Source organism: Pollicipes pollicipes, unplaced genomic scaffold (assembly GCF_011947565.3).
Source record: "Pollicipes pollicipes isolate AB1234 unplaced genomic scaffold, Ppol_2.1 Scaffold_7231;HRSCAF=8579_pilon_pilon_pilon, whole genome shotgun sequence".
NCBI classification, from domain to species: Eukaryota; Metazoa; Arthropoda; class Thecostraca; order Pollicipedomorpha; family Pollicipedidae; genus Pollicipes; species Pollicipes pollicipes.
The window spans coordinates 20,017,404-20,039,158 of NW_023597034.1; the positions used below are offsets into that span (position 1 = coordinate 20,017,404).

Below are 21,755 nucleotides of genomic sequence, written 5' to 3' on the forward strand. Positions count from 1 at the left end.
TCACTTCCGAATGCGAGCCGTCCAGTGTGACCTGTACTGGCCCTCGACCTGGCTGTGGCTCCTGCTCCGTTTCTTCTCCGGTCGCTTGTTGCGGTCTTGCTCGCGCTGGTCTGCGACCTGCCGGCGTTCCTCCCGGGACCCGCCCGCCTTGCTGCTTTTGTGGCGCTGGGCCCGACTGGACGCCGACATCGGCCCGTCTGGCGCCATGCGCCGGGGCGACACCACCTCCACAAAACCGTCGCCCGTCTGCGCGCGATGCGTTCGGCTCGCTGCGCGGCGCGCTGATGGCGCGCCGGATGCGCTCCGCCGCTGCTTCGACTGCGGCGCGTCCCCTGCCGCGCGCTCCCGCTGCGAGCCGGCCGAGGTGGCCGCCGGCCGGCCGCGACGCGGGCTGTCCTCGCCGGTGTTCTTGAGGATGCCGGCCGGCGACGGCGACTTGTGCCGCCTCGCCGCGCCGGAGCCGCGCCGGCCCGGCTCCGGGCTGGCGCTGCGCGCCGTGACGTAGCTGGCGCTGCGGGCGGCCGCCGCCGGCGGCGCAGCTCCGCCCGACCGCCGACGCGCGCCGCCGGCCGACGCCGACTGGCCGCTTCGCGGCGTGGACTGCTGACGGCTCGCGCCGCGCTGAGCCGAGGACGACTGACGGCTTTGACTGCGCTGGCCGGAGGAGGACTGTTGACCAGCGCTTCGATGCAGTTGCAGTGGACTGACGACTCGGGCTGCGTGCTGCGGACTCCTGACGAATGGAACTACGGACCGTCGGTATCTTGTAGTTTGAGCTGTGCGCTGCCGACGGCTGACGATCAGGTCTGCGTGCTGTTGGTGCCTTGCGACCTAGGCTTATGCGCCGCCGGTGCTCGTGTCGTCCTCCGTTTGCGTTGCGGGGACGGGCTGCGGGAGGTGCTGGAGGAGGACGGCCGTCGCGACCGGGCCGAGGGCTGACTCCTGAGAGAGCTGCGGCTGCCGGGACGGCCCTGCACCGGAGATGTCAGTCTGGTCCGCTGCCGGGCCCGCTCCACGATAAACGTGTCGTCCTCGTCACTACCGAAAGCAAAGGAAGCAGCCCGCTGTCAGTGAGCTTCAGCGTAACACCCATTTAAAGCATTCAGTGCGTCGGTCGGTAGTGATCGCCAAGCTGATCCTGGGGGGGGGGGGGGGGGGGGGAAGGGAGACCGATGGGTCGTGGATGAAGCAATCGAACCTAACAACCGCCAGGAAGGGCCACGCAAAGCCCCAACGGAGGCGATGGTCCCTGCCCCGCGCCCTCAGTGGAAGTTCTCCTGGATCTCACTCGGCGGTGTCATACAGAGAAAAACATTACCTAGCATCCCTTTTGAGAGAAAATGTGACGTAGGTGAGTACTCAGCACATCAAACGGACTCGACAGCTGGGGATCGTGACGACCTTCAGGGCGTGTTCGGGTCTGGCGGGCTCCCGACGCCCGGGTGGCACGCACCAGACGTAGACGGCCGGGCGCCTGAAGCGGTTTCTGACGGCGCGCAGGCGCTGATCCAGTGCGCTGCCCACCGAGGTCTGCTCGCCGCCTTCCGTGTGCAACACCTCCTTCAGCGATCGGTTCATTGGCTAACGACCGGAGAAGGACAATATTGGCAACGCACAACGGAAAGGCGTGGAATGGTGATGGTGGTGCGCTATCAAAAGCGATCACATGTTACATTTATAACTTCGAGATCGGAAAATGGATTGGTGCCACTGCTGATCAAAACATATTTCGGTGTTTCATAGTATCAAAACGAAATGCTACGTAGTCATTTTTAGATGGAAAAACCAAGGCATCTGAAAGCGATAATTCGGTGCAAGAATGCTCTTTCCAGACAGTCCACAGTGATTATGACGTGGTCGCGACAAGCCATTTCCGGGAAAACGCTTGCGTGAAAGCTTGTTTTCACTATTGCGGCACAACTACTGAACCTTTTTGCATGCGGAGCCGATATCCAGCCTCCCCTCTCCCCCTCTTCCAGCCCCGCTGACACCATCTTAGAAACTTCTCCATTCAAGGCGAGGAAGTTATGCAAACTTGTTGACTCAATTTTGCACACCATGTTTAGCTTTGGGCGCCAAAAATGACCGTCCGGGACAGGTCCAGTTTTGATTCGTCAGAGTCAGGTGTTCTCCGATCGTGCTGCTCTCTAATCAGTGTTTTGCAGGATTGCTTTTCCTAGCCAAAAGTCGATGTCGGAAGTACGTCTTCATGTTATCAAATGGGAAATAGGTCCCCATAGTGACCATGGGTATGTGACCAGCACCGAGACCAGCGTGTATGCATAGCATGGTACAATCATAACTTAATGCTGGTCTCGGTGCATACATCCAATCCGCATTTCTACGTGTCCTCCTTTTTGTAACCGCGTACAGACCACAAGCAGCTACACGGATAATAGTGAGACTCCCACAAATTACCGAGTCCACGTTCGGGACGTCCCACGATCCAAATTCACAGCTGTCCACCATGGAGAGCGGCTCCAGTACGTGCAAAGACGGGGGTAGCAGTTGGTGGACAGAGATACAAATATCGCAAATCATTTTTAGTGATGCGGAGCCTTTCACGGTCTACAAATTCTTAGTGATACATATTTCTGAAATGGAAGGAATAATCAGTGTTTGAACTGTGCGGTCGGAAGAAAACCGTGCGTAATCAAAAGAACTTATGATCACTTATAAGGTCTTTGATTCCGTGGTCATAGCCCTGTGATCACGAGTGATCATAGGGCTTATGATCACCCGCGGTCATGAGCCAACTTGAAACGTCGAGTGCTGTCGATGTCCCCTATGTTTGCACTATGACTTCGTTTAGCCAGTACCGCCTGGTATACTGAAGGTCGGACAACTCCGCCTGGTATACTGAAGGTCGACAACTCAACAATAATGTTTTAGATAAGATTTACAATGATTTAAACCATGCTTTAGGGCACGCAAGCGCGCCCACTGCCGGATGAAAAGCCAAGAGCTTTGAACGCGTGACGCGGTCAATCTTTGTGACGACCCACGGCAGAAATTCGGCCGTGACCGTGCGAAACTAGTTTTGGTCATCGTCAGTGCGTGCTACTACTGACGCGTATGCTGACCTTCTCCGCAACCGGCCACCGCGCATTCCCGTATAACCCCGTCCGCCGGCGCTCCAGCTGCTTTAGGTCATATGGCGATATGTGTGTGTGTGTGTGTGTGTGTGTGTGTGTGTGTGTGTGTGTGTGTGTGTGTGTGTGTGTGTGTGGTGTGTGTGTGTGTGTGTGTGTGTGTGTGTGTGTGTGGTGTGTGTGTGTGTGTGTGTGTGTGTGTGTGTGTGTGTGTGTGTGTGTGTGTGTGTGTGTGTGTGTGTGTGTGTGTGTGTGTGTGTGTGTGTGTGTGTGTGTGTGTGTGTGTGTGTGTGTGTGTGTGTGTGTGTGTGTGTGTGTGTGTGTGTGTGTGTGTGTGTGTGTGTGTGTGTGTGTGTGTGTGTGTGTGTGTGTGTGTGTGTGTGTGTGTGTGTGTGTGTGTGTGTGTGTGTGTGTGTGTGTGTGTGTGTGTGTGTGTGTGTGTGTGTGTGTGTGTGTGTGTGGTGTGTGTGTGTGTGTGTGTGTGTGTGTGTGTGTGTGTGTGTGTGTGTGTGTGTGTGTGTGTGTGTGTGTGTGTGTGGTGTGTGTGTGTGTGTGTGTGTGGTGTGTGTGTGTGTGTGTGTGTGTGTGTGTGTGTGTGTGTGTGTGTGTGTGTGTGTGTGTGTGTGTGTGTGTGGTGTGTGTGTGTGTGTGTGTGTGTGTGTGTGTGTGTGTGTGTGTGTGTGTGGTGTGTGTGTGTGTGTGTGTGTGTGTGTGTGTGTGTGTGTGTGTGTGTGTGTGTGTGTGTGTGTGTGTGTGTGTGTGTGTGTGTGTGTGTGTGTGTGTGTGTGTGTGTGTGTGTGTGTGTGTGTGTGTGTGTGTGTGTGTGTGTGTGTGTGTGTGTGTGTGTGTGTGTGTGTGTGTGTGTGTGTGTGTGTGTGTGTGTGTGTGTGTGGTGTGTGTGTGTGTGTGTGTGTGTGTGTGTGTGTGTGTGTGTGTGTGTGTGTGTGTGTGTGTGTGTGTGTGTGTGTGTGTGTGTGTGTGTGTGTGTGTGTGTGTGTGTGTGTGTGTGTGTGTGTGTGTGTGTGTGTGTGTGTGTGACGTAGACCGGCTCCAATACCAATGAGATCAGCTAAGCATGAAATTACATGTTCGAAGCGAACCGGTAGCGAAATGCGTGACAGCACCAAAAAATCGCTGACATCTCCCAAGCTCATCATGCTGTTGCCACCGTGCTTTTCGTCACAATACTGTCTCAACCATCTGCGGATGCGTCACCTTCTTGGCCCTGAACTTGTCGATGACCATCTGGGCCTGCACGCGGACCCAGTGGTCGCTGACGGCGATGCGCGTCGGGTCCTCCATGGTGGCCGGGTCCTCGGCCTCGATGATGCGGCGCGCCTTCTCATGACTGCATAGTCTCGTCACGCGACGCTGCCAGACCCTGGCAAGGCGGCCAGATGGGGCACGGGTCAGGTTACCCCAGCCAGCAGGGCGCACTGAACGGCGCGACGCCGAGAGGCAAGGACCCAGCACAGCTTCTTTTCAGCCGACGCATCAACGGACAGCTGGGATCTGGAAGTCGTCAAGAAAGCTGCTGAGAAGTTAAGGTTTTGACTGTAAAACTAGATTCAGATGGACAACTGTACAAGCCACCCATTCCGGGCTTTAGTCAGTAACATTAACAAGTTCCTGTTGAAAAGTTTCGCGACATTGGAATTGACCGTAATCATTTCGGAGAAGTTAAAACAAGCACGTCAACAACTAGCGCAGCGCCATAAGCATTACACTTTGTTCTACGCGTCAGTTCAGATGGAGTGCGCGGTCGCATTTGAACAGAGATAGGAAAGCATGCGGTGAATGACATCCTTGAAAAACTTGCAGTGCATTGATGCGTCGTGAAAACGGCTAAGGTGTGAGTGGAGATAGCTCTGCACGTAGGGCTATCAACCCAAGCACCGCACCGCTCGGACGCAACACGAACATCGGTCAGATCAAAATCCACGAGGGCCCGCCTCGTCAAATTTAGGGTATGGATCACCAACAAACAACGATGACAGTGATGCACACAAACGGTATGCACGCGAAACGCCAGACGGCCAGGGTCCGCAGCGATGGGTACCAATTTGGATAGGCTGCCCTGTCACCCTGCTGTCTTGCAACAGCAAGAAGAAGGCCAGCACCTAATCCAGGCGCGTGTAATAGACCTCTTAAAGAGCACATATAACACGCGCACAACCTCAATGGCGTTATAACCCACTGGCTATTTGTGTTTCGAAAAAAAATAACTTGACCTGGATCCTATAACGAATAGTGTGTGTGTGTGCACGGAAAAGGTGTCGGCATTGATCGCAAAGCTATGTACCGCTCCTTTACCTGTACGCTTTGTAAACGGTTTGACAAAAGATGAGCAAGAAAGCACGGTATAACTTTATGGTGTCATCGTTGGCCTCACTTTCTGATAAGGTCCTCCTGAACGAGGCATTTGTACTCAGACGCCCTGTCGATTACGCGCTCCTCCCGCCTTATCTCTCGGTCGTTGACACGCTTGAAGATCTTGGCGACCGAGTTGCCGATTTCCTGCTTGGTCGAGCCCACGTCAGGCCCGTCGTCCGACTGGCTCTTCCGCGCAGCCGCCGGACGCCCCCGCTTGAACTCCTGCATCTGACGCTCCCTCTCTATGGTGACCTGATGTTGAGGGATATCGTCACAGGCCCACAGGTGCGCTAATGAGTGTGTTTTACCGTGACGTCTACGTCACAGTCATTGCCTAAGAAACAAAGCCCTGTTCAGTTCACAGGGTATCTTAGCAAAACTGCGTGTCTGTATACAGACAAAAGATATGAACGGGCAAGTCCTGAGCTGGTAAGTCCCCAGGAAATACGACCCATAACTTCCGATGCCATTCACAGCAGTTTCAAGCAGTTTTGCTACGCTCGCCTCGGACACGACAATGCGTTCCCAACCACGTCTTCCAGGCTGACCTCGATATTGATAGTTTGTATGAGGACACAGCGTAACAGCTCGTTGAGGCAAGCGTCCATCAGGTCCAGTGAGCGCTCCACCGCCACCTCCTCCCGCGAGCCCTCGTCCAGCTCACTGCACGAGAAGGCCTCAGACAGCTCGCTCAGCACCGAGGACATGTGCTCGCTTGTCGACGCCACCGCCTCCATGGCCTCCGGAGACAGCTGAAACAGCATGCTCAGACGGCCAGCGAGAAGACCACTCCTGAAGACCGCCTCGTGAGGTCACCAGGCGGGAAAATGTGGCGTAGTACAAACTGAACATTACGGGGAGGAAGCGAAACGGCACATCTAGGAAAAACTGGCTAGCGCTATTCAGATTGAACAAAAACGAGGATTTCGTGGGGACGTCAAGTCATTATGTTAGAAGTCAATTCGATGCTAATGATAGCTTATGCTAGAAGTCGGGTTGATTCGACTCAATTCAATGTGAAGTCACGTGGTGATCGCAAGCACCCGTAAAATTCAACATCCAGACGCAGTTTCTTTCGGAGTGATTACTCCTTCAGAAGTTAATCAGGAAGCTCCACATCCCCACGCTCCTACTCAACCATCACGCAACACTCAAGCCTGACCATGATCTCTGCAAAATGGCGTGACCCCGTTCCGATGACCACCGCGCACCTTGTTTTTGGCGATACCCTTGAAGAACATCTGTTTCCACTGTTGCGCCTCTGTCACCTCCTCACGAACGGTCTTGCGGTGCACCTCCCGTACCAGCTGCTCTCGCACCAGGTCCATCTGCCCCTCGGTGGCCTGCGTAGCGGCGATGGTTGCCTCGTTCTCCTCCTCCTCGGCCAGGCGCGCCACCTGCTTCAGCTGTCGCTGCACCTCCAGCCAGCCGGACGATACGGCTGCGCCCCGCGACTGGATCTCGGACATGCGACGCGAGCGCTCCCTGACGGAGGCGAACAGTGACAGCGCGAGCGCTCCCTGGCCGAGGTGGACAGCGACGGTGACGCAGCGCGGGGAGGCGGACAGTGACGGCGCCGCAGCGCTAGAGAGGCAGGCAGTGACGATGACGCAGCGCTAGAGGCAGACAGTGACGGCGCCGCAGCGCTAGAGGCAGACAGTGACGGCGCCGCAACGCTAGAGGCAGACAGTGACGGCACCGCAGCGCTAGAGAGACAGACAGTGACGGCGCCGCAGCGCTAGAGAGGCAGACAGTGACGGCGCCGCAGCACTAGAGAGACAGACAGTGACGGCGCCGCAGCACTAGAGAGACAGACAGTGACGGCGCCGCAGCGCTAGAGAGGCAGGCAGTGACGATGACGCAGCGCTAGAGAGGCAGACAGTGACGGCGCCGCAGCACTAGAGAGACAGACAGTGACGGCGCCGCAGCACTAGAGAGACAGACAGTGACGGCGCCGCAACGCTAGAGGCAGACAGTGACGGGCGCCGCAGCGCTGGAGAGGCAGGCAGTGACGGCGTCGCAGCGCTTGAGAGGCAGACAGTGACGGCGCCGCAGCGCTGGAGAGGCAGACATTGACGGCGCCGCAGCGCTAGAGAGGCAGACAGTAACGGCGCCGCAGCACTAGAGAGACAGACAGTGACGGCGCCGCAGCGCTAGAGAGGCAGACAGTGACGGCGCCGCAGCACTAGAGAGACAGGCAGTGACGGCGTCGCAGCGCTGGAGAGGCAGACAGTGACGGCGCCGCAGCGCTGGAGAGGCCTTGAGGTGTCGGGCATCCCGATGCAAAGTTTGCGGGCCAAAGATGTGTGAGTTGAGTAAGGAGACTGCTCCAGACCAAACGCAAGCCTTGTCGTGCAGGAGATGCATAGGCATTGTCAGCATAGCACCAGGCTGACCTTCAGTTTTGATGACAGGCAGTTTCCATCGAATTTTAAGGGAGTGTTCCACATTTGTGTGGGTTGTCGAACTGAAAGAGCCATCTTGAAGATCACTCAGTGGAGTTCACAGCCCTGCCTTGCTTAAGACCTAAACCCTTCCAGCTTCTGGGCTTAACACCCGCGAAGATTTGCAGACTTTTTCGTGCAGACTGTTATGAGCAGATTATTTCGTGCAGGTCATTTTGTGCGAACTATTTCAAGATCACCTAGGCATTCATGATGTCATAAAAACTTCATTCAAAGTCTGCCATTTCATTAGTCTGCGGTGGTCAAGGCCAAGAAAATATAATTGTCCAATGGTTCATGTCGGGCGTTTATAACAGTTGTTAATTGATTATCAATCAATGCTGTGCAAGGCACGATGGCGCAATCCACTAATGATGTATTGAGGAATATTTTTACCAAGTAGACAGATTGTGTTTAGAGCAGCCTTTCCACTTAAAAGTATGCCAATAGTTATGAGTGAGCTTATTTCATAAGATCTGATGGTTGCTTCGATATCTTTAAATGTGGAACATTCTCTTAAACGGTTTATAGCCGACTGTATGACAAAGTAACAAAAACCAGAGTAACTGTATGACCAAGTATGCTATAATGCAAAGCACTGAGGCAGACCGCGTGCCGGCCAGTTTGGACGGAGCGCGTGTGAACCCCCCGGCAGCAGCGCCAGTACGCCGGTGACCTACCCGTCCACGGCTCTGGCGATGGCGGTACGGGTGAGGGCGCGCGTCGACCTCTCCAGGCGCAGCGGCGCCTCAACCAGGTAACTAGTACCCCGGTACAACAGGTCCTTGGCGTCCGACTGAGCCGTCTTACGGTCTGGGAGCTGGCCACCGGTCAGAAGTACACAGGTATTGCAGCGCAGTATGCTGTGTACTGTTTCGCACATATGTCAAGGGAACGAGTTAACTGCGCCGGGAGAGTTACATCACACCTTGCGCTGTATGTGAGGCCCAGAGGTTAACAAAACTTAACTTATTTGGTAACGTTCCGATCCCAGCCATTACTGATTGATTCTTCCAGGACGCCCTCGTCATGTGGAGATGTGGATGGTTTGACAGGAATTATAGGACACATGATGATAATCCGAATACTTTAAAGTGATACGGTTCGTGCCACTGTGCGAACTGATCAAACCTCCTTTCGCCAGTACGATAAGACCATTCCGATTTTCGCGAATATTCTACTGTCGCCTGAGCTGTCTGAGCGTCCTGCTGTCTGCCGAATCAGGGATACTGCGCGTACATCGAAGGCAGGCGTGGCCATGGCTGGGGCAGCTCGTTGACGAGTACGAATGACGCGTCCTGGCATAATGCTGACGCCTCGCGGTGGCTAATCGATGCCCACGGTCAAATTTTTCGCTTGCTAATTTTGTTGTTTGTTGTATTTGTGCACAAATACGACTGAGGCTTGGCCGGAGAGAGCAATTCACATGGATGTGAAAATAAATAAATAGATGATGGCGATGATGATCATGATGATGTGGACAACTGTTAGATTGCTAGTGACTATTCACTTTAAGGAATAATGGCATAGACGGCATATTGAAGTTCGCTATTTTTGGAGAGCATCAAATTATCTTGCATATTTAAATCCTATGTAGTCCTCTGTGAACCCATGTAGGCACACACCTGTATTACCCATGGACCTATTTATTGTCTATTTATTACTTACGACCTACCTATAAACCTTTATCATCTTTATTACCTTTTCCAGGATTGTTATCAACACTGCTTTTAGGGTAAATGACATGTAAACTACAAACAAGAAAGGTGATCTTATTTGAAATTGAGCATGACCTAAATGAGAAAACGAGAAGTGGAAATCGATCACAATTTGTTCTCAACACCAGCAAAGTTTTACAGCTCTCTTCCGCGCTATGTTGCTATTGTATCGAAGTTAGAAGGTCGATATTTGAAAGTAAAGAGACTAGAAGATCGTGATTGCAGCTTGCAGGTGCTTAGGATATATGCATATGAGTTTATCATTCATCACAAGCATGCGAAACATTTCATATAGTTCTTGCTTCGTCGTTTCAGAGAAGAATCTGCCGCATTGCAGTGCCATGTTACAACAAACATACTAAATCAAAACCACTTTTCAAAATTATAGTGATTGTCAGGCCGCGCCTGCTGTGTGTACTGTGTACAGAACCACGTTAAGAAAGTAGTTCATGGTGGCCAAGACGACTTACCCGCATGTGGCCTTCCATACGCGGAATACCAGTGGCGGTTTTACGGATATTAAAGTTCAGCTTCAGCGCGTCCCGGAGGTTTTTGGCCTCGGTGCCGTACTTCTTATCCATGAACTCCTCCACCTCGCTGTCCGTGTCCTCATCGGACGTGTGTTGGAACAGCCGGCTGAAGCTCTCCGACACATGCACCTGCCGCGTCGCAAGCTTCGGATGAAAAGACCAGGTATAGACCCCCGCATCACAGGAGGCCAAAGCTCCAGCTGGACTCTTTTCCGTCCGCGATTGGCGCGACTGCTGCTAGCTGCAACCGCTGCGCAGCCCAAGATCGTGAGCAGCGTGGACGAACGGGGCGGGGGGGGGGGGGGGGGGGGTCGCATTAGTAATTGCAATATTCGATTACTCTAGCAACCGTCTGTATTCAGTGCATTTATTCGAATACCGAAATCGGTGCCTTGACAGACGAAAGCATAAGGACACTTACTGAAATAGCCTCACATACACCCCAAGGGCATTCCACACCAATTCTGGGCCCATTCAACAGATCGTCTTAAACCCCTCTCGCGGCTTTTCACGAGTACATACAAACAGGGTGTCCATCGTTTTTGGCGGTACATTCTAAGTCTTATGATGTAAAATAATGAAACTTGATTTCTTAGCTGTAATTTTCTGCTAACCATCATCTTAGCTTCGCCAGTTGAAGTTAAATGATAAATGACATCTCCACGGACTGCGATTTAAGGGAGAATGGGATGAATTGCGTTATTCCCACGTAGTTTCAGGACCATTTACTCCAAATCTGCAAGACAGATGCCGGCTTTGAGTCACTTGACTGACGTGCGGTAGCGCCCGCTATCTGTCAGCGCCTGCATATGTATTCGCCACGCTCACCTCGAAACGCGTGCACACGTTTCGAGGTGAGCGTGGTAAATATTTTTTTTGCACATCACTCAGAACTCTAGCGACCGATAGAAATATGTGTTTAAAGTCTAACGACGCATCAGAATGATCAGAATACCATATCAACTTGTGGGAAGTACTTGTGTGACATATGCCAAAAAAGTGTCTGCTTGCGAAGGATTTCGGGATGTCACAAACATTCTTTCAAGGTGTCAGGTGGTACATGTTGTATCAGCTGTGCATGGGGCATGTTGAATCAGTGTACAATATACCGACATTGATGTTGCAGACGGGTTTGCTGTCAGTGATTGAGTGACATGATTGCCCTGACTGATTTCATCCAGACAATAAGTTTCGTGGTCGCGGAGCTCACCAGGGGCACGGAGTCGTTGGACGTGTAGTAGTTTCCGTCGAGGAAGCCGCTGACGGTGCTCCTGACGCCCAGCGGCGCGCTGTCCGCCGAGCCAGCGCCACTCTGTGGGAGGGCAGCAGTCGCAGCGCCACTGGCCGGACTGGCCGCTCTGCAGAGCGCTCCGGCGTCCCAGAGCCAGCACAACGCCGCCGACTAGGCTTCTATGACACGAATGGAATACACGTGACCATCTGCTGCAGGGAAACGCTCCCGGCGTTATGGAAGATGAAGACCACCCAAATACTGCATGGATCTTACAAGCACTACACGGGGTAAGGGCTTTGTGCAAAATAAAACACAGCACAAGAGGATAAGCTTAGCCTCAGGAGAGATGAAGTGTAGCACACATCTAGAGTGCGAATGGAGCATGTAACTTCGCACATATAGGCCATACATTTAATAATTTGAACGAGCAGATTAATTGGAGGGGGGAGGTCTTTGTAGTCGGAGTCTGCTAAGAATGCCTCGATACATTCACCCCGACTCTGCCACACCGACAAGGCAGCGAGCACGTTCCAGTACAAAGGTAGCGTTGGCTGATGTAATTAGCGTTCCGCGTGATGTCACGACACGGCCGCCATGCCCCATTCTGATTCGCTCAGGACTAGCAGCCAGTTGACCCTTGACGAGTCCAATAGTCCAGTGTAGTTTGTTGCTACGCGAACTCACATAATCTGGTGCCCAAGTGGTCAGGTGTCCGGTGCTCTACTCAATGAGGGTGGTCATGGTCAGTTGTCCTGTGCTCTACTGATTGAGGGTGGTCAGGTGTCCTGTGCTCTACTGACTGAGGGTGGTCAGGTGTCCGGTGCTTTACTCACTGAGAGTGGTCAAGTGTCCTGTGCTCAACTGACTGGGGATGGCCAGGTCTCCGGTGCTCTACTGACTGCAACGGCGACGACTCAGTCGATGAACGGGGAACTTTATCACTCGTGAGTCACATTGTAGTCGGTCGTTGGCCATACGGTGTGGCCATATGTTGTACAAGAACATCTAGCTGCCCCTGTCGGCGATAAGTTACACTGGGTGCCGATCTAGCCATTCGTGAGTGATGACTAACAGCAGGTACCAGCCTCCTGATGTCTCTTCCGTGTGCCGAGGCCTTCCGCCGAACTGACATCGTCCGATCATTGCTCGTTCTTCTACTGCCCTTTTTGGATCCAGTACCATCCACACTAGAAAATAATAGAGGAAAATAACGTCAGTACCCGTGCTTGAGAGAAGAGTGAGGTGAGATATGGCGGCGGAGGCATAGTTCTCTTCCCGGATATCCTATGACCATCCCATGAATATCATCGCCTCCCATTTTTCTTCGTTGTGCTCTGTAGGGCACAACGCTGTATCCAATAAAAAAAGTTTTATCAGTCCGCTGGCATTGTACGAAAAAGGAAAAATGGCGCGGTCGTGTCAGCACAAGAGCTTCCATCCGGCCCCGGCCAATATCACTGGAGTACGAAACATTCCTTGATGGGCGATGTGTTGCTCTGTACGTCGCTAATCACAGAATCTTGCGCATTAGTTAACGAGCCAAAGACCATACAAATACATTTTTGTACACAAACTGTAGCGGAATAATTCCACCACTAATCTGCCTAAGGCGTCTGATGAAACGAACCTTATCTTATCGTGAGAAACTGGCGAAACAAGCTAATCTCTTATCATGCGTCGTCTCATTAATGGGTTTAAGATTGTTTTTATCCCAGCCTGATCATCGGTCCTTTTTGAGATTTGCTGAACGGGACGCCCGGCAACTGAAACGCTCCTCACCGCTGTCCATCCACCGTCACAATGCCGTTTTCCCCACTGCAAAACGAAAGGAGCCACACTTCATCAATCACTGGGTCATTCATGGCTCGCAGTTAATAGTGCGCGGTTCACACTTTGTCCCTAATGCTGTCCCCAATGTTCCTCACAATGCGTCGAGCACGACGCCCGGTAGCCGGGCAGCGGCGCAGAGCGGCCAGACAGGCTCCATGCCTCTGCTCTGGCACACCGGCTGTCAAGACCCGTGCCGCTGTCCTGGCACACCGGCTGTCAAGACGACCCGTGCCGCTGTCCTGGCACATTGACTGTCTGGACAACCCATACCGCTGTCCTGGCACACCGGCTGTCAAGACAACCCGTGCCGCTGTCCTGGCACATTGGCTCTCTGGACAACCCACGCTCAGACCACTGCCAATCCACAAGCACAATCTCTCCAGAGACGCCCCAGACCAGGTGTGCGATATGTCGTAATGACCCAAACACTGGCGTGGACCAGGGGTGCAGCCAGAGCCTTGGCAGGGGGGCACAGGTTTGAGAAAGGACCCCTAATGGTAACCCCCCCCCCCAAAAAGAAAAATCTCCGGATACAGCCAACCTTGAAGGGCAGCTCTGAACATGCATGCTCGCAAATCTTAGCAACAGAAACCTTGACTCCAGGCGTTGCAGTCTTTGTAGGTGTTCGGCGTTAGCCCCGCGGCGAACTTCAGTGTTGGTAAGCAGGAAAGCAAACTTGGTGGTGAAACTGGGAGAGTGGAGGAAAAATCCCCATTTGTTGCGTTTTTGTAGCTATTAGTTTGTCCAAACGACATGCTCAGAATAAAAAAGATACGCGCCGGTCTAATTTTTGAACAGTACATAAATATTTTGAGTCTCTCAGAACAATTTTCGCAACGGACGATCTCGCGCACACGGCGCCTGCCGTCTGGTGTTATTTAAAGTGACCAGCGTCGTCCGGCTTTACGGAGACTGCAACCGCGGCCATCGCTTTTCTCGCTCCTGAGATTGAGAGCGCACAGGCTCAAAACTTTTTGATGTCATTTGTTGTGCTAGTTGATCCCGCAAAAGAATCAACGTTCCCAAGTAAACAAGGGTTGACTTCGGACAAGAATGCTCGCTCCAATGCCTTCAAATGTGGAGCATTCCCTTACAATGACTTGCCTCTGAATGACGCACAACGTGCCTTACTCTCTCAATTTCGTTGTTTAGTTACAAGTGCAGCAGTCTTTTCACGTAAAGCGCGAGCCCCCGTCGGGATTAAGGTGGCAGACGTCGGTGACCATTTGGAACGACCCCACAACTTCGCTGGTTTTCGCTTACGAGTTGCAGAGCATTAAGCACGTTGCCTGCTGCCCACATCGGGCTGAACAATGGCCTCGGCACCAACACTCCATGGTTTGTTCACGTTATTTGTAAAATTATGGCCCCCTGATTGGAAATAAGTTGTCACAAATCAGAATCATGAAGGAATTGGCCCTATTCGGTCCGCCAAGTGGCGCCCGGCTCAAAAGGCCAGCGATTGTTTTGATTGATTTAACCCCTGGCGACCCACCGGCGCCGCCCCGTCTCTGCGTTTAGCATAGCAGAAAAGTGTTTTTGTGTAGCCGGCCTGTAGTTGCAGAACAGTTTTAGATTCGGTCCTGAAACGTGGACGCTGCTCTTGATGGTAGTTCTCACAAATGCTTGCACAAATGAAAGACCCCAGTGCGATAATTCGTGGACCCAGAGAATGATCAAGGGGAGAAGTGCTACCGCCGCCGGGACTCTCCGTGCGGCCTCCTCACTATCACAGAGCTCATTTTCAGCTGTCGGCCGGCGGGCCGGGCACCCGTACGGATACCGAGGATACCGTGGCTGGTACTCAGCGCGTGAAGGAGATTGAGGGGGGTGGGTTTCGGATCCCTTCTCAATCGCGCGCCACCCAATCCTTGTCCTCATTATACTTCGTCAATCTCAGGACTAACGGACCGACAGCCCCGGCCACATACCCATCGTGCGGACCGCCGGCGTTGGGTCCCGGTTGGCCGCAAACAATCGCTTGTTCAGATAAGCAAGCAAGGCCCTGAGCCTAGGCGTCATGATAACTTTGAGCTCATGGGTTGTCGCATCGAGCCATATGAATCGCTGTAATCCTCCTCCCCACATGCAGTCCTTATCGTAGTACCTTGAATCGGGTGGTGGGATGCGGGACCTCGAATGATGCATTACTTTGATTATTTAATGGTAGTGTCTGCTCAGATTCAAACCATTTTCTGTGCCCAACGTCTTAGTTCTTAAATGCATTTTTTGCCTAACTTTGTTCACGCGTGACCACAAGCACATCTGGAAGCGTCGAGCTTTGTCAATTTAATCAACACTTGTTTTATAACGTCGTTTAACGAGCATATTCTGCTATAATGAGGTTAGATTATTGCCAGAATAACAACTTCCAGCTTACAAGCCTTTGTTGAGTCTGACGCTTCTCCCAGGGGTGGAGGAGCCCTGTCTGAAGTCTACAATGAAAGTCCCCAGCGAGCAGGCCGCGGCTGAATCGGCTGCTAGCCAGCCGGCAGAGCAGAACACTGCAAACCGGCTGCCCTTGATATTTTATAGTTCTAGGCCCTCGAAAACCTCGCCACTCGCCCCAAAATATCATACCACTGGAAGCTATTTCTCGATAGATCGATATCCTTCCCGGCGATCCTCCCTCAATAGATTCCTTAAAACAAGCCTTTCAAAGAAGTCTTTCGCTGACAGGATGTGTTCATTTGATGTCTCCTGCATGGATTGCGATTAACACGGACTAACCGGCTGCGCACGGAGCAGTGGGAACAAAATAGTGCGGTAACTCAGGGGTGGCGGAAGCACAGTCTCCCTGCCGACGCTCGGGGCGCGCCTCGACAGCCTAGTGTGTAACTCGGTTGGCGGAAGCACAGTCTCCCTGCCGACGCTCGGGGCGCGTCTCGACAGCCGCAGCGTCCTGATGCCTGCTGCTCCCGATTCTCGCCATACATTTTCGAGGAAATTCGGCACACACATAATGACTTAAACAAACCCAAGAGGATTCAGGCGAGCCTATCACGTGCTTAATTGGGTACTGATCTGGCAATAAATTAACTTCTACATTTCTCAGGCACTTGGGGACTAGTGTGTTCCGCTCGTTAAGATGCACTGCGTGTCGGGTTTTGGGCGTTTTCTTCTTTTTTGGGGGTGGGTTGCGGGGCTGACCGTGGGGTGAGCATGCCATCCCGTAGATCTCGTTCCCCAGGTTGCATTCTCACACCCTGGATCACATATTTTACCCACAACTTATAAGTTGTCCCAAGGGTAAATCCCATTTCTCGCTCTAAGCTTATTCAATGAATCCCCGTTAACCAACTCACCGCGATAAGTGCCAGAACACCGTGTACGCACCGCAAAGTGCATTAAGATAGAACAGTGCTATAAGCCTTATTCCTCGTTGAAGAATGACTGGATGAAAATAGGTATATTATGATATCTAGGGTGCAAGCCTCCATCAAAAATCGATGATCGACCATCGATGTTTCACTACAGGCTTATACCACAAGTGTCATAGCAATATGCTTATATTTTTTGCTCTGTAATCATAGGGGTAGGAGCGTCTCAAAAAGTGGGGGGCCAAGCTCAGGGCGTACCTCAGGAGCTTCTTTTCTGGAAAAAAGCCCGACGACCGGGGGCGGGGGAGGAGTAGAGATGGAGGTTACTGCTCTTTATTATAATGACTGCTATTCTAGATATGCACCTAGAGCTGTTTCTCATTGGTGCACACTCTTGCCTATCCGACTTATCTATGTCATTCGAGAAATAAGGCTTTCCAGCTTCCCAAGGTAATTCGTCCGTTTCAACGTTGCCTGTCCTGGGGAACCGAAATTCCACGAGCGGGTAGGCATTTTGGATCGTTGAGGAGGCGTCTGTCTCCACAGGGTGGATGCCAAAATATGGCCTGAGCCTAGCCTGGTGAGAATTTTGAAAGTAAATCGATGGCTCACCGAACAACAGGTTTTGCATGAGCTTTCATTTCACTGACTGCTATTCAAGAGATAAGACTTGTCGCGGTATTTTAGGCGAAAACAAATTCGGAAGCATGAAACTGCCAAACACGATGTGACAAAAGCCATAGAGCTGGAGATTCTCCTTCGAAAACCAAGCCACAGAATGAAGACCATTCTGTCATATATTCTTTGTCTGAGCTCTGCTCCCGTCCACCGTCGGTGGTCACTGTCCTGGCCCGGCTGCCTCCGAATGACTGACCGCGAACTGATGTCATGGCTGCTTTGTTGCAATTTCTGGATCAGCATTGCTACTAATTGGGGTGCAAAGCATGTGTTGGACACCTGCGGCAGTACCTTTTTCCGAATTGTCTTCCCTAACACCACATCGCCCCAGCAAAATGCCGCCGGGAAGCTGTCTACTTTAGGTAAGAATTGGCCCAGCGAACATTCAGTTGCCCATCATTCAACGTAGATGACTTGATCCGTTTTTGTGTGTAGGCAGAGGGTAGACGGAGCCTTGCTAAGAGGAACACAGGGTTGACAAAAGGCCCCTTTATGTTGAAAAAGCCCCCCACAAAGGATATCTCCGGATATAGCTTGCCTGTTAACAAGGGATACAGTTTTCTTCGTTTCGTTGTTATTTTTACGTTTCAACCAGAACGGAAGCCAGCAGTTACCGTGAAATCAATTCTGTTTACATTTTTAACACGCGCCCGGGTGGCCGGCTAGATACCATTCTCTCGGTCGGGGGTCAATTTGACTTCCCTGAGATCTCGAGGCCTAAGAAAGCTAGATACACCAAATTCACAGGGCGTGTTGACCTGCACGTGAACTCACTTAGCTTAAAGTTTGAGGTTCCTAGGTCACGACTTTTGGGTCAAATAAATTCAAACAAGGTCTAATTCCAGGTTGGTCGCCAAATTGCACCCAGAACCTGGATAACTGTGTGTAAGCAAAACATCACATCTTCATTTAGGATCAGCGACCTGTTTGACCTTTTGAAGGTCATGGTGACCAAATCCATACAAGACCGCTCTGAGTTTTGCATTTAAATAAGCGACAAAGATTACGCTAGTCAGTGTATTTCTAAAAACAAAATGTTGACCTAGGTCAATGACCTATTCTGACCTCTAAGAGGTCCATGGAAGATGTATAATGCGGTTGCTGCTATCAATAAATTTGAAATGAGCACCAGAAGCCATCTCATGCAGCAAGCGCTAGAGTAACAAAACAAGCTGGTTTTGACCCTGGTCTGACCTCTATACCTGGCCTCAAGTCAACGTAATTTGCTCATGCAATATTTGTGTTGCCTAAGAAAGCATCTTAGAGATGCATGGCTTCGTCTAACACTCCATTGTTGCATCATATTGAACGATTCCCTAGAAGTTGACTTCGCTGAAACCATGCCCTGACTTTGACCTGCCATAGGCTAGCGACCTTACAAAGTACATCTAAATTGTGTTATGCTAAGCGATCCACTATTCAATTTTCTACAGCTATGCAAAACATGGCGCGACTGCACCGCGCCGTTCGAAAACCATTCTGGAAAACCCTTCGGGGCGAGTCAATTTGACCCCCAACCCGAGCGTATGTTAAGGTCAATAAACTGCAGAACTCAGGCGTTTAACGACCGCATAGAATTAATCACCGGTGTCCTTAACTTGCCATGACTTAGTGGACTCCTTCTTAACAGATATAACTCAGAAGCTTTTTCATAATATTTTATCTGCGTTCTACAAACATTAAGGAGATCGCGAAGGTAGATTGTAGATCCATATGTCTGATCAAAATTTGAGGGTGAACATTTTGATTGTAGATCGAGTAGTCAACAATGTGTATTAACGTCGCCAGGCCATGTTTGTCTGGAAATGTCTATCATTCAGTCAGAATCGATTAGTGATGCAATTTATATAACGTGGTTTTTAACATGCGCGCTCGCAAATCTTAGCAACAAAACCTCGACACCCGGCGCTGCAGTCTCCATTGTCCACGGAGCGCTAGCTTAATGGTTAACTTTTCGTCAAGGCCCACCGGTGGACAAAAATGACAACGGTTCTGCCATAATTTCTTTTAAACACTTAACCCGGTTCGTAATGAAAGTTATGTGACATAATTTTGAGCATGCGTACTCGCAAATCTTAGTTAAAAAAACCTCGACGCCAGGCGTTACAGTCTTCGTAGGCCGCGCAGCGTCGGTTTAACAGCTAATACCGAGTCGTGGCCAACGGGTGAAAGAAAATAATGACGCTTCTGAAAGAAGTACTTTTGAATGCTTCAGGATATCAGATATTACATCTACAAGGCAGTCTGGGCGCGTACTTTACGTGTGCGATTTTTGGACTGATGATAGGAACAGATGCGCTCTTAAAGCACCGCGAAGTGGTGCTAGAATCTGGTGGTGGAACTGGAAGAGTAAAGGTAGATTTTCTATTTTTCGTGTTTCCGTAACTATTAATCTGTCCAGAAGACAGATTAACGTGTCTCCCGCCGTCTGGTGACACTTGCAATGGCCGACGCCGTTCGGTTTTACGGAAGCTGCAACCCAGACCATCGCTGTCCTTGCTCTCGAGACTGCAGGAGGGCATGTTTAAACTTCTGAATGTAATTTTTCACTCATCCATCATGAAAAATGAGCCTCCTCGGGAAAACATGGGATGCCCTTGTTGGTTTTTTAAAAAATCATTTTGACCCACTCTTTTCAACAATAATGAGAACCCCACTCTACTCAATAATAATGAGACCCCTTATTTCCTCCCGGGCAAGGGGCCCCTTGAGTAGAACACTAGAGGCACATTACCGGTTCCGGTCAGGGGCTGAAGGGCCACTCCGTCCCATCGCGAAGTGTCTTCTGCCTGTCATTCTGGCCAAACGGGGTGGGGTCTCCTGGTCGATCCGGAGGACATGAGAAGGATATATCATATCATATTGTTGCCCTTCCTGAAACGGGAGGTCTTCTGACCCTCGCAGTTGGCCCCGGATCAGCATAGGAACCCTCATTGACGCAACAACATGCCTGATCGCTGAAGGTCGTCCAATAATTGTCACATAGACTACAGGCTCATGTTTTTCTGTGTTCTTCAGAGACATTTAGGACGCCCTGGACGTAGATAGATGAGATGGGCCCCAAATTTGTATTTACATGGCCAATTCATCTTCGTCTTAAAATGTTCAACATTCAGTTAGAATTGATTACTGATAAAAATCTATGCAACATGGTTTTGAACACGCGCGCTCGCAAGTCAACAGCCTCGACGCCCGGCGTTGCAGTCTTCATAGTCTGCGCGGCTTCGGCATGTGGCTGTGACACTGAACGATGACCAATAAGCAAACGAAAAAGATGACGCACCTAGAGGAAGATGGCTGGTGAACTAGACAAATTGGCACGTATGTTTAATGTGGTGCAAAATTAAGCTAAACGCAACCTTAATATAAATGGTGTGTGTGGAGGAGGGGGGCAGTTAGCACTGCTGTCCCACCCGCACCTTGAAAGGTGGGGGACCATGGCCCCCTGGCCCCCTGTTCCTACGTCCATGCTGTTCAAGAGATCTCAACGAGACCGGTTCCAGACAAATTGTACTGTCAGAAAAGCCAGACGTTTGATAACGAAGCGGGCTATGTGTGCCCTCATATGCTCCCGGATATCTGCAAACCAGGCGAATCTCGTTCCCGATAGAATGGCAGTCGGGTCGGGATCAGCGGGTCGCTGTTGACTCACTCGTTCCGAAACTCCGTGGCCCTGCCGGAGCCGCGACGTTTGGCGGCTGGCGAGCGCTCACCATCCGGCTGAGAGGTGATGCCATCTGTCGGCTGATGTCGTAAATGCATCAAAGAATGGTGCGATGCGAGCCAAAATTGCATGAACCGGGACCAAGCAAGAGTTGATTGTCTTGACCACTGAAAAATGCCCTACCCCTCCCCCCCAAAAAGATCCCAGGATCTCATTAACATGGAACCCTTTACGATTCAACTTTGGGATCTAGGCACATGTCTGAGTGAGCGGAAGTAGGGATCAACTCGGCCAGGGCTCACAATATTAGTACATTCGCTAGGCGTCTGTTGTGCCTCGCAAACACCACGCAATAATGAGCACAGTGACCACTAAGTTCACACATTAAGCCCTTGCATACAAAGTTGTTAGTGACGATCTGGTAACACACCGGTCATGAGCAACCCGAGAGATCTGGCACGCACTCAGCCATACCTGAAAACGTTAAAGCTAGCCTGGTGACGCTCTCAGTCACCGAAGTACGCTGCGCTGCATGCACCAAGTCTTACCGTGAAGAACTCATCGTATCCACCGGCTACCACGGAGCTGCGGCGGCTCCGTCCTGCACTCAAGTCCATCGTGGGTCGGTTCTCAGACAGCAGAACCAGAGTTTAGCTACAGGTTTACCACCTTGCGTCGCGTTCAAGCGGCACGCCGACACAGTCCAAGGCAACGAGGCTAGAGTGGTGTCGAATCGCGCATAACGACCGCGACTGCTCGTGGTGAACTGCTCATGCCCCTCAAACCGAAACGTCACTGCTCGCTGCAAACCCTGCTCAAGTCAAACCGAAACGTTTCACTGAATTGAAATGTAGGCGGTAAACGAAACGCGA

General features: G+C 51.5%; 1 protein-coding gene across 1 annotated transcript; it reads right to left on the minus strand.

Annotated features, from left to right (window-relative positions):
- Positions 1–21,476, minus strand: LOC119109821 (uncharacterized). The gene is made up of 12 exons (XM_037233573.1): positions 21,432–21,476; positions 20,872–20,963; positions 12,464–12,578; positions 11,368–11,469; positions 10,098–10,286; positions 8,590–8,729; positions 6,677–6,950; positions 6,014–6,217; positions 5,485–5,717; positions 4,308–4,473; positions 1,454–1,581; positions 1–175 (listed from the first exon to the last, which is right to left on the minus strand). The coding sequence occupies exons 3-12, from the start codon at positions 12,521–12,523 to the stop codon at positions 1–3; spliced, it is 1,671 nt and encodes a 556-aa protein (XP_037089468.1). The 5' UTR covers positions 12,524–12,578; positions 20,872–20,963; positions 21,432–21,476.
- Positions 21,477–21,755: the final 279 nt, after the last annotated feature.